This window comes from Phaethon lepturus, unplaced genomic scaffold (assembly GCF_000687285.1).
Source record: "Phaethon lepturus isolate BGI_N335 unplaced genomic scaffold, ASM68728v1 scaffold14186, whole genome shotgun sequence".
Classification (NCBI taxonomy): Eukaryota; Metazoa; Chordata; class Aves; order Phaethontiformes; family Phaethontidae; genus Phaethon; species Phaethon lepturus.
Window position 1 is genome coordinate 30,351 of NW_010545755.1, and position 17,132 is coordinate 47,482.

General features: G+C 37.9%; 1 protein-coding gene across 1 annotated transcript in view; it reads right to left on the minus strand.

Annotated features, from left to right (window-relative positions):
• Nucleotides 1–2,761: 2,761 nt before the first annotated feature.
• Nucleotides 2,762–17,132, minus strand: part of PAPSS1 (3'-phosphoadenosine 5'-phosphosulfate synthase 1) — a 43,653-nt gene continuing 29,282 nt past the window's right edge. Inside the window, exons 10-13 of the mRNA XM_010289062.1 lie at nucleotides 16,220–16,355; nucleotides 14,532–14,800; nucleotides 13,064–13,293; nucleotides 2,762–3,571 (exon numbers count right to left, since the gene is read on the minus strand). Coding sequence (XP_010287364.1) covers nucleotides 3,433–3,571; nucleotides 13,064–13,293; nucleotides 14,532–14,800; nucleotides 16,220–16,355 — 774 coding nt within the window. The 3' untranslated portion in view covers nucleotides 2,762–3,432. The remainder of the gene's footprint in view (nucleotides 3,572–13,063; nucleotides 13,294–14,531; nucleotides 14,801–16,219; nucleotides 16,356–17,132) is intronic.

Here is a 17,132-nt window from a genome sequence, read left to right on the forward strand (position 1 = left end):
CATCCTCAGCATTCATCTACTATTTTCCCATCACAACCCATAGATTGTTACTTGAAAAGTTACCCCGAATATTTCTGTTAGTCAAAAACAGGCATATAGGAACTCACATAGGAAAACAGAATTCTCAGCCATGAGGTTCTTTACAAAAAATTTGCCTTTTTCTTAAGTTTCTCATAGGTACTGCAGGAATCAAAGTCATCTGGAATCAATCATTTCACCTAGGAGAGGGAGTAATTTTGTACCATTTATTTAACCCCAAGGATGAGAGTTTGGTAATCTTCACCTACCTCATTAATCCTTGTATTTTGGAAAGCTGGGTCCAAATTGTCTTTGTATCAGCCATACAAATTGACGGTATTACTGCTTTCATACATCACATGCCCAGTACATCAAAATGATCAGCTAGAAGTGAATAATCAACCTAAGGCTGTACAAAAAGCACAGGATAATAGCCATAAATTATCCTGTGCAAAAGTAGCAGGTAAAGCACCATTTATAAGGTAGATCAGTGTAGAGGCAGAAGGTGGGAGGCAGGGGGAACACTTTTTGACATTCTTCATCTTAATGAACAGAATAATACTCCTCTTGATTGTTAAAGCAAATTGTCCTTTAGAAAAAGGACATACTTGCAAGGTTTTTTTTCCCTATTCTTCACAAGAAAAGAATACACCTGTATAACTGCTTAAATTTGTGATTCACGTACATATCAGTATTTTTCCAGTAGAGTTGTTTTAGGAACTGAAAAAAATGAGACTACAGAGCTTTTTAAATTTTCCCAGCTCTAAAGTTAGGTCCTGCTTGTCCTCATATCCATCACATGGTTCAAGAGTATTATTACGTTCGTATGGCATGTTCCTGAGGTCATTGCTCTTTGGTGACACAGCAGGTGTGGGAAGACAGGTGTTGGGTGCAACAACCATTACCTCATTGATCCTGATGCTGCCTCCTAGAAGATACCCCATTGTTACCTCAGAAGAGCTTAAAATGCCATAGCATCCTTAATGAAGTTGAACCCACTGTTAAAAACAGAATGTTAGGACTGGCCAGTTGACAACGCTACACACTGAGATAAGGCAGAGAAAAAGTTAAAGAAAGAGAGACACTGGCAAAAGAATAATTTCTGTGGTGGCCCTTTCCTTTTAAGTATGGCTTCCTTAAATAAGGCAGATGCAGACAAGAGGAAAAATTTGAACTCTACAGTGAAAAGTCATATGACACAAGAAAATATTGTTGTACAGAGCAAGTCCTGCCCACAAATCAACCAGATGCTCCTGTTCTTAATCAGCATTGTGCTGTGGCTGTTGGCTTAAAGTTAGAATAAACCTGAAAGCTTCCTTAATACAGAGCCTTGTAAGGAAGGATGCTTTCCAGAAGCACTATAAGAACAGGGCTTCAGCATCAAACTAAGTGTGAAAACTAGATCTGCTTGTTATCACTCTATTAATTTGCTTGAAGGCATTCCTATTACAGGATGATTCACATTCATGATCACCACTCCCACTTATTTTCCAGACTTCATATAGCACACGTAGCATTTTTAAAACATCAACTTCTGTAGACTTTCACCTGTGTGTGCTATTCTGCCAAAATATTTTTACTATCTTTCATCATAGCTAGCAGAAGAAATCAAACCTGACAGCAAAGAGTCCAAATTCCAACTTCCAACAGCAAATCCTATTTTAGCAGCTGTTTAACTTTAACTCCTGTTCACCTTCATAGTTAAACTTGAAGTTTTGCATGAACAGCTGCACACAGATGAACTGACTCCTTCTTCTGGATTTCACACATCCTAGATATTGACACAATCTAAAAAGAAAGCCAAGTTTGAAGAAAATCTGTTCAGCAGTTCTGAAGAAATAAGCTTTACACTACCAAAACACAGTCTCAAGTAATTGTTGTGGTTCACTAATAAACATGCTTCTTGTCTTTTCCCAATTCTGTCTTACTTTCTATCAGATGTAAGAACCCCATTAAAAGATACTTTTTATAGCTGTTCAGAGAGACAGAGGAAAAGAGGAAGTAATTCTCAAAGCATTTGTCTTAAATACTACTGTGAAAAAGTAAACAAAGATTGCAAGTAGCATTTGTCCTGTTCAGCACACAGTTCCCTCATGACAACCTTCCTCCATCCAAAAAAATCTAGATGAACACATGCTTCATCCAGGCTCAGCAGCAGGACAGTATCGACATTGTAAAAACATTTTTGAGCTGGTTCCTCCTATATACATTGTATAAGTAAGTTTCTGTGAGAAGAATATGAGACATTTTCTAGCTAATAGGCTAATAGGGTTATGACTGTTACACTGATTACCTGCAAATGCTTTAAAAGATCCCAATAGGTCAATGTTACTTTACCCTTAGTGTTTTACTGTTTCACATACTGAATTAACCAACTTCAGGATTTTTGAAGAATCCTAGAAGAAGAAAATATACTTTGTCTTTCAAGGAAGCAAAAGCTGAACCAAGAGAAGATTACTCACTGGAGACCTTGGAAAATAGCCAGAAAATTAACCTCAGGACTAAGCATTTGTACCACAGGAAATGCCAAGATCTAAAGATTTTTTTATTCTTCTTGCAATAATTAAACATGAATTCAAGGTTGGTCTGCCATACTTTTTTTAAAGTTGTAGTAGGCTGAACAAGTATATCTGGAACAAAAAACTGGCAAGTTGTATCAAATGAAATAAAACGTTCTCTACTGACACCTATGGCAACAAGCACATATAAAAAAAAATCTGGATTATTTATCAATTCAAAGTGAAAACTAGGTATTTTCTTTTATTCATTACTTGGACACCTTTACAGGTCCCACATCAGAAAAGAGTCACCGGACAATCCAATGAACTCCAAAACTAAACAAAGCAAGCAAAGAAGTTTAATTATGCTACACAAAAAACTCTTTTTGATTACATATAGCGAGAAATTAATGTTAAGTGCTTCTGGAGATGATGAAGAGATAAAGATGAGGACATTTTTACACATGTTTTAAAACTTATTTACTTCTTTGATTTATAGATAATCTCTCCATAGTTAAGGGTCTAACCATTACATTTTCTCCTACAAACTACTAAAACCAGACACTACCCAGCAGTTTAAATAACATGAAAAAAAGCTGCATCTATTTAACAGCTGCAGAACTCATAGGACAGAGGCAGTAAAATATAAAAAAAGACAAGAGTTAAAAATCCCACTGCAAGAATATTATCTGTAATAAAAGAGAAGACATTAAAACCAGCAGCTAGTTAGGTGCCAGGACATAATAGAACCCATAAGGACAGGCAAAGGATGATGCTAAGTTAGGGAGAAAGAGTCTGTTTTCAGAGAAGAACTTCCTGACAGATACCACAACAAAGCAACATGAACGGTGACTGTGTGGTCCCCTTCTCGTAAATAAATCAGGCGTCAAAGGTTGATCTGCAGTTAATAAGAAGCCTAAGCTTTCTCCAAGGATTTGTAGTATTCTGTCAGCACAGTCCAAGCTTTAGGAGCCATGAAGCCTTCCGGTGGGTTTTGTCCTTCTCGAGCCAGCTTGCGCATGCGGGTCCCCGATATAAATTCAAAGTCTTCATGGCTGAGAGAGTAGGAGTGGGGGGCAAAGGGGCAGAGGGAGAGGAACAAGGGAGGGAAAAAAAGAACATATTTTAAAAGCAGGCAAAGTTGCTCATATTCCTTCTGCTTTCTTGATACTTTATAAATTTCTTCTTGGGAGTGTAATGCTGTATAGCAACTGTCATTTCCAGACATTTGGCCAGCAATGCCAGTAAATCTCTAGAGTATACAACCTCTACAATATTCAGCTTAAGTAACTCCTGAGATTTACCAGCATGATCCAACTGATCTCCTGTGGACTGACTGGCTCACTCTCTGTGAGGAAACAGGGAACTGCTGTTGAGAGAGAACCATCTCCTCCACCTCATGTCTCATCCCTCTGCCAAACAACAGCAGCCATCCTATTTTGCGCCTTGCCCTGCCATGGCAGCAGACCAGCCCTGTGTGCTGGTTGAAGGCAGTCATTCCAGTGCTGGTTGAAGAAGGTCATTTTAGTGCCACTAGAGAATGTGAAAAAACAACATTGCATGAAATCTTAGTGCAGAACAGTTTGCAGAACACAGAGGCAAGCTCCACAGCTTCTTGCAGCTGAGCCATTGCAAGGCGCTGAGTATGCATATACAAATGTATGCATATCAATAATGTGGCACGTACAGTTCAGAATAAAGAAGAAAGCAGAGGAATAATAAAAATACCTTCCCCTAAAGATGTTTTTCCCTAAAAAACAGAATTCAGTTGGACAAATGCACAAATGAAACCCGGATCAGGACTGTTTATCATTGTTAATATGATGATCTAAATTAATATTAACTTCTCAGGTACATGGTCATAAGAGGTAAAAGCTTCACAAGTTAAACTCTTACTCCTCACAGGACTGAAACAATAAAAGCAAGAGAAGAATGCCAGAGTTCTACCAAATGCTCCAAAGCAAAAATTATTTATTCTTAAATTAAATATGCAATTTTACTTATGCCATTTGCTCAATTTGCAACATGTATGCATTATTCATTCTTTACTTGTCTGTTTGAAATAAAAGCCAAGTATTGATCTCAGATGCACAGCCTTAGAAACAAGAGCCAAGTGTGCGCATCAGAGGGCAGAACTTGGCTCTAAGTGCTACTGCTAAGGCGCAGTAGGGTATGGAAGTCAGCAAGATGCAGAAAGCATTTCACAGTTCCCTTTCACAAAACCACTAGTCCCGTAACTTTTTTATTTGGATTGTATACATTTACATGGCAGCACTGCCATAAAATGCTCTTTTCTTATTGCTCTCAATTCAGGACTGTGCGTTCCTGAAGTGTCAAAACAAGGCAAAAAAACCTATTGTGCTTTAATTCTGCAAAATATAAATTACATAAAATTGAAAACTCGAAGTTGACGTAAGGCCATGGGAGAAAGTCATGTCACTGCTATTTCTAATGCCTGAAAATTTTGCTCCTTGGCAGAGAGATGCCTACTGTTCACTAACGCTGCTTGAAGGTAACTTGCATTCTCTGCAAAGAACGACTTCTATAAAATATATGTCAGGAAATGATAAGCCTGGCTAATTCTACTGAAAAAATACTAAGTGTTCAGATGATCAGGAAGACAACAGTAAAGCAAGTGCTATACAGTTTCTCCATGTGTGGTTTTCTCCACAATGTGGTAGCAATACCAAAGTTAGAGCATTAGAAAAAAAAAAAGTTAGTTGCTTTATCCCCTCCTTGCCTGTTAAGTTTTCAAAAAAACCACTCAGCTTCCTCCCATGCCTACAAGTGAAATAAAGGTACTAAGACAAGAAATGTAGACATGCCATATAAATTTGCTTCAATAAGACACCTAATTCCTTTAGCTTCTTATCCCTAGTTGCATAAAAAGCAGCTCCAGGAATCAGAGACATCAAGAAAGAGAAACACACACACACACACACACACACACAAAAGCTAAGTTCTATAGAAACTACAAGAAAAGGACAGAAAAACATGAGAAATGATAATTTAAAATAAATAGTACATTCAGCATAACATTTCTAGAAATGTTTCAAAAATACTGTTAGAAAGTACAAAAGTACTACTGATGCCCTCATTATCCCAAACTTCTCTTTTGAATGGAATTTTCATTTAAAGAAATCACCTTAATTAGTAATCACTGAAGTGACTCAAATAGAGCTTTGGCAATATATACTGTATGTTGAAACAACACAGTAATTTTTGCCTTTTTTAAAATTACTGCATTTGCAATTTTATTGTTTCCAGTTTAATCTCCACTTTCATACCTAAAACACAGTATTTGAATAACCACTCAATACTCTTTGTCTTTACTAATGGTAAAAATCAAATCTCTTGAATATCAGAAACTGAGATTTCCACTAAGCAGAAATACCTTATCATTACAGGCACTGTGATGTGATATGAACCATGAGCATTTTGAAATAAAACATAGCAATATGAGTAATTTGCTTTTGTGGAAAAAGAAACCAGAAAGAAGAGTCAAGTAATTTTGTTCATAGTGAGTTTTGAGGATATTAGGAATTACTCTACATAAAATGGATTTGAGTGGAACATGAGGGGGGGGAATGTTTGACCATTAAAGCTGCTATGAAATATAAATGCCAAAGCCATGCAAATTCCATTCTCTAGTGAGATTCAGAATGACTCTCAATGAAACTTAACCCAAGCCTTTTCTGAGCATGGGATTTAAGTGCCTTTGAAATTTTTGTTCAGTGGCTGCTGGAATTAACTTTCTTCGAGACACATTGTATGTTATTAAATGCTTGTAACATTGATTTGACCTTTTACTACCTATTGAGTTTGACTAGTATTGATTGGTGCCAATGCAATTAAAAGTATTCTTCAAGAAAGAGGGAAAAAAGGCAGAAATAAATCCCCAACAAAAACTTGTCAACAGAAAACCAGTTTTGAAACCTATTACATTAAGACTGGTATTTGCTCCATGGCATAGCATCCTAAAACCCTATTACACTCACAGCATGGAAAAAGCCTTACATACACACGCTGTGAAATCTCGTTATTTATGGAGGACAGGGCTATGCAGGCAGAAAAATAAATATCTTTGCTGTGCTCTCACACATCTAGCAAAAGGAGAAAAGGAATCTTTTCTTACACTTCAGACTGTGCCCTCCTTCCACACACAGATAGATACATAGATATATACACAGACACACCAACAGGTGCACAAGAAAATATTTTATATTTGAAAAGCAGTGATTTATTCAGAATAACATAGGAACAAATTTGTGTTGTTAATTAATCTTCAAACTATTCACAGTAACTGAGCATCAGACTCAAAGGACACTACAAACCATACACAGAAGATTAAGAATTCATATACCAGTTCTTTCCTTTCTTTCATTTACAGAGACTAATGTTTTAATCTGTTGAATGGATTTCCCTTTTTTTTGTGCATTCAGTAGTTATCTTTTACTATAATACCACAAGTGACCCCAGCAACCAAGAGAGCTCTTTATGCTTTGTCATGAGCTCAAACACTGTAAGAGTGTGTGAGGCTAAGATTTCAAAGACCTTACAGTTCTTGTGACAAAACAAAGAAGTTATCACCAGTTTGAAAGTGGGAAACAACTGCATAAGGATGCCCACAGCCCTACAGGAAACTTCTGCTGTATCTCTGAGGTGTCAATACAGTACCTTAATACAGTGACTGAGGAGAGTATTTTTTCCAGTTCAACAATTATTCCCTACAAGTTTAATCTAAGTATAAAATATATCAGGTAATTGATTTTTCACTTGGGACCACTGAAGATCAGTCATAATCTTGGGACCCCCAACCTTCTGTTAGGGTATCTAGCACTATGACCTTCTTGGAATTCCCATTCTCTGTGGAGGCAAGTGTCTGATGCTCTCAGGGTCTTAAGAAATTACTCTTAAATACAAGACTCATGATAAAAGTACAGACCATTCATTCATAGTTTCGTCTATTCACGTGTTTTGGAAACAAATTATGGAAATAAAACAATAACATGGCTTATTCACCCTGGTCTGGCTTCAAAATGACTGCCATGTTCTACTCAGCTGGTAAACTTTAGATACAATTAATTCCTAGAGCAATTCACAGCCTCCTTATCTGGGGTTCAGTCCTTTAACAATTCTACTTCTCCAACTTCATTCTTTCTGAACAGTATCTGTCGTGAGGTGAAATCTAACCTAACAACCCTTTTCAGAAGGATTTTCAGTGAATTTAAATGTGCCTTTGCAGCATCAAGCCATGATTTACACTGTAACTCCTACAGGAACAGAATGCTGTCCCTTGCAGTGTCAAATCTTTATGTCAGTCTATCCCACTCCGTGGGAAAGCGCAATGATGCTGAATGAACCAGCTCCTATCAGCTAGGTTCAAAACCTAACTGTCCATGAACAAACTCTGTGAAAGTAGAACACAATAATGTAATTAATATAACATACGCAAAGCAAATCCTTTACCTGCTGTGAATGAAATTCCTTTCTGACTAGCAGGAGGGTTTAAGTCTTCTGAGCTGCTCTAGTGTTTTAATGTATCCTAACTTATGTACTAATGTTAACTGAGAAACCGTATTTCACATCGCTATAGTTAAGGAGGACAGTCAAATGTGCTTATGTCAGCCTCTATCACTTTAAAAATCAGGTATCACACCAAACAAATTTGGGAACACTATGTACTTAGTAGGAACAGCTGTGCTGTAAGTATGATTTGACAGTATTAAAGTAGTCATGACAACCATATTAAAGGGCCTGGGAATTAAACTATATAAAGTTAAAATCTCTCCTCTTCAGATACCCATGCTTCATTCACATCTTACAGAAGCCATCAACAGTCTGCTCCAGTAACCTTACTTACGAGTTTCTTTTAACTAAAATGATCTCATCAGTTTTCTTTCAGGACAAAAAAATAAAAAAATTAAATTTTTTTTTTTTTTAAATCAATTTTTCCAGACACTGCTGTGGCTTCTTCAATTGCCAGACTAACTTCCTTTCTTAATCGAGTTTTTTTCTCAGCAGCAGTCTGTGGCTGCATTTTATAGGACTGATCTTCTGTAAAAAATTGGGAATCTCTGCTCACCCAAACAACTACTATTATTAAGTCACCAATCCTGAGTGACACTTGTCTGTGGTAACTGCTTGAGAGGCCTTTTTGGCTGAAGAAACACACTAACTGTTTTTCTGAAGGGATTTCAGCACTGAGGTTTTTTGGGGGGGTAGGGAGGAAGTGGTGGGTTTTTTTGGTTGCTTGGTTCTTCAGTTGTTTTTTCTTTACACTTCAGTCTAACAGTCGTTCACAGATCAGACATTCATTTGGAATGTCTCCATTATAACTAGAATTTTTCCTATAAACTTTTCTAAAACATGATTGGACATATTCAATTATTGATCCAAAATTCTATGAAATCTAGAAGGGTTAAGAGCTATGATAAGCAAAGGACTGTACCAATATTTATACTAGTTTCTATATGTATTATTTCTTCATAATTCTGTGCAAGTGAAAATGCTCAGGCTTCCCACAAAAACTTAGATTAGGCTTGCTACCTGACATAAAAATGGAATTTTTGTTTTTTTTAATTATCCTCATTTTGACCAAAGGGAAAATAAAATTAAGTTATCTCTACCTGTGCTGCTATACATTGCTTCCAATGCATTCCTCAAATCTTTTTCCTAAATCTTAGGTTTAGACACTTTTTTTTCAAAAATATGTTTTAAGACTACAGTTCCATGAGGTGCTACACCTAGTTCTAAAATGTCCAAGAAACAAATTAAAACTTTTGGTGGATTCATGAGGTAAAATAGCTTCAAGTCATTCGTTGTTCACAGGTCTTCATATTTTAAAGGGTAACTTTATTCAAACAATTTATACAAGTTTGTGCACCACTCTGCAACTACAATTGCTGTATAAGCTGGTATAAAGGCTTTTACATCAGTCTTTTCTTACCCCTTTTCCTCAGACACAATGTCCAATGATAATCGCTGAATGCAACCAGGATATCTCTGCCTTTCCTTATAAACAGGGGTACATGCAGATATACCTGCTGCCAAGTGACTTCAGCTCCAACACAGCACCACAGCAGCCCAACATTGTTAACCAGCAGCATGAGGCCCTGACACTCACTGTTCTCCAGAGTACTCCCAGGCAGATATACCAGGTCTACTGAAACTCCAAGGGCAGTATGTGTTCTAGAGGATACTGATAAAAGTGAGAAACAAACTTAATGTCTTTATCAATACCACCAAACCACACTTGCATGGACACCTCTGGGAGCTGAAGCCTGTAAGAACAATTACCTCTTCGAATCACAGACAACACACCTGATAAGTAACGGCTTTGGTTACTTATTTGGAGTCAAGGCAGTGGTAGGCTTTTTGGTGCTTCCCAGGCTTGCCATCAGGTCATGAGCAGCTTAGCCATGGCAAGGTATGACATAGTTGCCCAGTATCTTATGGTATATAGCTGACCGGTACCAACTGAGCATACGAAAACCTACCCACACAGGCACACCTGGAATGCTATCAGCAAATATTACATCTTTCTCATAAAAGCTGAACATGAATGTTTAGAGATGTCACAAGCAAAGTAACTCTCTGCCACTGCTAAAGCTGCAGTCCCAACTTGTCAGACATTCTTCTGGCAGCTTTTTGTAACCTCTCACCACTAGCCAAAGATTCATCTCCCATCAGCCCATGGCTTGGGATTGCTTTCAGAAGCAGAAGGATAATTCACTAACATCAGCAAAGAGCCCAACTGCAATAACCTCTGCATGTCTTTGCTGCCAAGCCAGCTGTCAGTCTAACTGCCAAATACAGATAGCAGATAGTGTCCATTATGGCTTCTCACAAGCACCTTCCCAGATAGAGGAGTCTAGGAGGTCTGAAAGCATAGAAGAGCTGCCCACTCGGGGATAGAATAACTACTTCCAGCAGCTAAGACACACAGCTCAGCTATAGCTCAGCCCAAGGTAAACCCACTTGCCATAAACTTCCATGCATCCATTAGTGATGTAAATTCTTGAATTGCATAGTTGACTGTCAAGTCTCCAAGCCTCAAAGAACTGTGAAAGGTGCAATAGAAATCAAGTTACCCATTTCCAAAACAAGTCAGAGCAATGCTTCTATGCATACAACCCTCTTCCCAAATTTTCATGCTGGTGTTTTTACCAGGTAAGTGGTAAGCTCACAAAAGATTTCCACAAGCATCACTATTTCACACCCAAGGGTCTTCCGCCAGTACTGATCATCTCATATTTCCAGACAGAGTCAAACACCACATGGTCCAGGAGTCTACCACATTTTCAGGATTACACAGACTATCTTGAAATGCAGCCAGCTGCACCCACCCAAGCTCTAGCTCTGTCTGGAGCCTACCACAGAGTTCTGTCTATGGCAAGCAGGAACAATAATGGTGCTCTCTTCAGTGAGGCTGCGTGTGTCCGCATTGCCATCTAGAGGATTGCTGCCACACTCCAGTCCACCCTGTAGTTTTACAAACAGTATCTAGGGAGAGAGGACAAATGGTCCCACATTCCGACAGCAGCAGGGCAAAACTGCACACTAATAGCAGCATGGTCTTTTTTCCAAGACAGTGACAGAAACAGGAAAAAAAAAAAGTCTCAAACCAAAGGGTCCCCACAGGCATGATGAAAGGATAATAGGGTACGTATAATGCAGCCTGTGACAAAAAGCAAAACCCACTACTACACGGATTTATTTTTTTTATCATTTGCTCTGGCTAATGACAGAGGTACAATTTTACTCCCCTTGATCTGAATCAAATCTACCCTGCTAAGAGTACAGTATCAATGATCACAGAATCAATATTCTTCTACAAAGATTTTCTGTTTCATGCAATGGGAATTCTGGCCTCTCACATTGCTACTCCCCTTCTTTTCCAACTTACTAAGAAGTGACACAGCAGTATAACGATTTCCCTTTAATCTTTGTGTATTTATCTTCTAAAACTTGTTGAAACACTTGGACAACAACCAGGACAAATGCCCTTAGTATCTACTACAACAGGCTTTTGAACCTTATGTTATAATGTGTACACGTTTGCATAAATCTGGCAATATTTACATCACAATCTAGTTACTGTCCACAGCAATGAGGACTCCTAGGTGCATCTCAAATAATGAAAGGCACAAAGGACAACAGCTAGCTAAGAGTCAATAAGTTCAGGAAAAGACTTTCATGTCATGTATGCTAGGAGCATCCTTCCCTCCGATTTTATTCCTCCTAATGAAGTTACCATATGTATCAGGGCATAGATCTGATCTGATGCTACTATCCACAGCTTCACTTGAGGAAAAAAAAACAAACCAAAACCTGCTGCAATGCCATCCAAAGAGAAGCTTCACAGCACTAAGGAGAACCTTAAGCTGGAATGCTGCCTATATGGGAGGGAGGAGGAAGGAAGAACAACATTAGTAAACTACAACTGCTAAGTAAGCCTCCCTGATTAGCTTCAATTTTAAAACATCTGCAATGTAGCAAATCATCAAATTTCTAAACACATATGGACGTCATAGAGTAATACACAGTGAAACTATTTTAATTCTTGTCAGGTTTCAACAGATTTGTCTTTATCATGCTGCTTATGATTTCCAAGCAACAGAACATACCATAAAGTTATATTTAGTTATATAAGAAATGATAACACTTTGCAGCTTTTAAAAATAAAAGCAGACTAATCCAGGTGCTTGGAATTTACTGCTGAAATATAAAGCTGTTACATAATTTACAATCAAGGTTAAGCCAGAACACTATCTGCTAATAAACATAATTCATAGTAAGAAAGACACAAACTGCTGAATAAAACTTGTTGGTCGATTGTCACAAGCCACAGTGACATCCTTGGAGTCTTTTATACTCAGTGTAACTGCAACATCAGCAGTTGAAGAACAAGAGATGGGTTCATTTTTACAGATCAATCCATCTCGTGCTGAATTCATGCTTTCAAAGATGAACTGTGTCATACAGACATACTTTTTTAGTTAGAAGCAGTAGGAAATAATGAGCATATTAAAAATACAAGGGTTTTTTTAGAAAAACATCTTGCTCAAGTTTGTATTTCAGTACTAACTTCAACTGCAGTTTGATGTAAAGCAAAAGTTCAATAATCTGAATAAAGAGGTTTAAACTAAAACGAAAAGTCATCTTCCCAGTCCCACTCACTGGCACCACAGCAACACATGCAGTGAGTTTTGGACTCTGCTATACCACACAAGTGAAAAATAATAAACAGTAATATTTTTCTGTGGATTTAGCAATCATGCCAACATGTTCCAGAATTAGGGAAACTCCAGTACCTGGGAGGAAAAGGGGAGCTTCCAGTGGCAGCTAAAGTTGGATCAGGTTAGTCATGCTGTGAAACCACACCCAAATCATGCTTAAGTCAAATTGCATTCATGATCTAAACCCACATCTAAACACTGCCATCTTTGAGCAATATGAATTTAATCAAAACCAATTTTTTTATGTGGGCGGGGGCTAAAAGGCAGCTATTGCTCAAGAAGTCTTGAAAAGAAAATACAACTTACTGATCCGAGTCATAATAATCCATGCACTTCTTCTTCTTATTGTAAGCTGCAACTCTGAAGGGTACAATTTCCAGTGCTCGGAGGCCTGGAGCCATTGTCAATACTTTGGCACCATGGGTTGGTTCATACAGATCTTTCCCAGTGTCAGGATGTGGCATCCCTGCTGGATCTCGCCCTACAATGTAGAAGTTAGCTCCTGCAACCATCCGTGATCTACAGTGCCACTGAACCTAGAACAGAGACAGTGAAAAACAGTTAACAGAAGAAAAACAGTCAAAATGTGACCCTTTGTCCTGGTTTCAGCTGGGATAGAGTTAATTTTCTTCATGGAAGTTAGTATGAGACTACATTTTGGATTTGGGAACAGAAAATGTTGATAAGGTACCGATGTTTTGGGTTGTTGCTAAGCAGTCAAGGACTGTCCAGCTTTTCATGTGGGCCTGCCAGCAAGAAGGCTGTGGGTGCATGGGAAGCTGGGAGGGGACAGAGCTGGGACAGCTGACCCCAACTGGCCAAAGATATATTCCATACCATATGACATCATGCTCAGTATATAAAGCTGGGACGAAGCAAGAGGAAGGGGCGGAGGGACATTCGGAGATATGGAGTCTGTCTTCCCAAGAAACAATTACACATGATGGAGCCCTGCTTCCCTGGAGATGGCTGAAGACCTGCCTGCCAGTGGGGAGTAGTGAATGAATGCCTTGTTTTGCTTTACCTATTAAACTGTCTATGCCTCAACCAGATCTTCTGTCTATCAAAAAGCTACCACAGAGTTAACCTCTTGAGCCTGGTCAGAATTTGAGCTTCCTGTGACTCATGGAGGAGGAACAAAAAAAAAAAAGTCATGAGATGGAGAACCAATATCCCCTAAAGGAACTGCCCTCAAATGAGAGCATTTATTCTCTCTTGTTTCCCACAAACTTCTAGGGATTCCAGCCCAAGACCTGGCTTCTAAATAAAGTGTTGCCAAAGAATTATTTCAGACAAAAACCTTGAAACAATTCTCTCTGAATTAAGTTTGCCAAAAAATAAACAAAGCCATTTTTTTTCTAATTTGTGTATAGCCCTCCAACGTACAACTTTCACTTAGCATTCATAAAACGTTAAGTATCTTAACATTCAAGACAACTATGTGGTATGTTAACAGATCTTATAATTCCTTCAGAAAAAGACTATAAAGAAAGAGGAAGGATTAATCCATTATCATACCCTTATAACTGTAAAGAAAGGAACACATAAACCCAATATCGTCTCCCACCATTTCCAGCAAAATCCTCCAATATAGAAGTTTCTTCATAGAAGATTGGTTGATGACAGAGAGAGCCTTTACAGTCTGGTTTCTCAAGGAAAATTAGTCTCCTCTCCATTAAAAAAACCACAATGCACAAACATCAGGCATAGCACAAAATACTTTAGCGCACTATCAAAGGGGTTTGGTTTTGTTTTAAACTTTTGATGTATTTACCTCAGTTGGTCCAGCATACATCATGGGGGAAGGGAATATAGCCACCACTGTTGTTTTTGGATTTAAGATTCCCTCCTCCAGTACTGCAGCATGTTGCTTCATGCGCCACATGAGAGGAACGTCATCCTCTTTTGTCCATCCTCCAAGAGGATGCAAAAGCAAAACCGGGCGCCGGTAGCCACGTTCTAAAAGCTGTTTATGAGTATCCTGCATTAAAAGAGCATGCCCATTGTGCACCGGGTTGCGTAACTGGAATGCAAAGACAGCATCTATGGAGAAAAAACAGACAAAAGTTATAAGGAAAGCAAGTTATTTTATCAGGAGTTGTACGAACATGGGAAAAAAAATATTCAAACGGTACAATCCTTCCTCTGAACTCTATTAAACAAGTATAATAGCAGTAGTCACAGGTCATTAAAGGATTCTAAATTATTATAAAATCATTATACTCAATAAGCAAAACTAATAAAAAACAACCATACTTAAAAACAACCCACATAAATCAGTTTCCTTCATTTTTGAGATTTCTGCAGAATTATTCTAGTTTTTCCAATAGCTATAATCTTCTCTTTGCATTTTTCACTTGCATGAGCATATAATATAAAGTTAAATTCTAAGAGGAAATCAAACTATGCTACCCATCTTAAAAGCTCAGTGTAGCATCAGGAGAACAAATGGACATGTTTGCAACAAAACAAATAAAAGGGGATTTTTAATGTGCCTTAAGCCTCCTTCACCTAAAGGGCTTAGTAGAGTTTTTTCACAGTAAGAACAAAGCAAGGCTAACTGCTATTCCTAAGTATTAAAAACCCTTTGATAAAAAAGTGACACAACCAGGATTTTTGCCTTCTGCAAATTAAGATGAACTAAGGCACCCTGCAAGACAGCAAAATCACCATAACTGAGAGGTTTCCCAATATCGGATGAATGAAATCTAGAGGACAGTTTTTTTTCAGGTATCAAATATATTTACTTATGGGTTAGCTGAAATAAAGACTGGTATCTCAAATCTGCAGATCCTGGAAATACGTCAGTATTTCTGCAAAATAAACAGGAACTCAGACCAATCTTGGTTTGCATTCTTGATGTTAATCTCTTCCCTCACACTTAGAAGTGCTTCGCAGCTGCCTGCCAGTCACTGTCATGATGAAGGCTCTGCTTTATGACATTACTCAGACTCTCACTTATCTGCCTAACACAACTGCTTTAGCGAGAAAAAAATGTTTTGTTTCTTCTGCAATATAAAGCTAGCTCACAATTTTTAATTGTAATACATTCCACTTTGCATGTCTACTCACATTACAGTTCCCCAGAAGCCACATGGATCAGACTTGAAAATAGAAGAGCATGAAAGCTCAGCACTCAACCATACCACTGTGGTTTTAGCAGAACCTGGTAATTTTTAAATTATGTTCTACCATACTTTACCATTATATTTTCTTGCATTAGTAACATGTCTAATGCACATGGAAAGATAAAGAACCTCGGGCATTACCAGCTTCTCTTGTGTATTTAGGTAATGCAATGCCTGAGATCATTAAAATTAATACCAGCAAAAGGCAAAGAATGCCCAAGACAGGCATTCAAAATCTTCATCCTTGAAACAATGCTAGCCCCTGTAACACTGAGGTAGCAAGCATTTGCATAAGTCTTTGCAGAAAGAAACAGAACAAGAAAAACCTACCCACCAGCATTCATTTCTTTGAATTTCTGCCTTAGTTCAGCTGGAGTGAGACGATATTGATCAAGTCCATCATTCCAATAAATACGATCAAGGACCTGTAGATCTCCACCTACAAGCCAGTTCCCTTGCTCCATGACCATCTGAGAAAAGAAAGGAAAATCCTTATTAGGATTGGTTGTCAGCTTCTCCTGAGCATCTAGAGCATTGCTGTGGGCTCACATCTTTACCAAGGGAAGAGCTTCAGGTTAATTTTATTTGACAGTCTCAAATGAAGCATCAACTTTATCTAAAAAAAAACCCCACCATCACTGGAACATAGTCCAGACATGTTACACCATGGTGCAGGAGAGATGCACAAATCTTTCAGTAGGCATATGCCTTTCTTCCAAAATAAATTTTTTTATATATAGAAATGCAAGTAGACAGTGTTCTTAACCAAAATAATTACATGACAAAAAGACACACTGGCTGGAAAGACTAATATATGAAGTGCAATGCAGTTGCACACTTTATAATAGTTGGTCAAAGCAAATGTAGTTCCAGTATCACCCTGCAGTTTACAAGATTCTGGTCAGCAATAAAGTAACAAATAAAACAGTTCTATTTAACTACTCATTCACTTTAATTTACAAATAAAATCAGAATCTTTGAAGTAGGATATCTTTTGGATTTGTTTCATGCCATCACTTTACCAAGGCAACATATATTGTACACTCAGTAGAATTTTTTTGATATCTTCAAATATCAGCTCACCCTTTATCAAAAAATAATTATGGCAAGCTGCTTAACATACTCTAGCAATGGCCATAGAAATCATTCAGAAATTGTTCATTTCTGAGAATGCATTTGCTTTTGAAGATGGAACCACAAAGAATTTCCAAGTTTCATACATGTTTCTGATAATTTTTTAGCCTTAT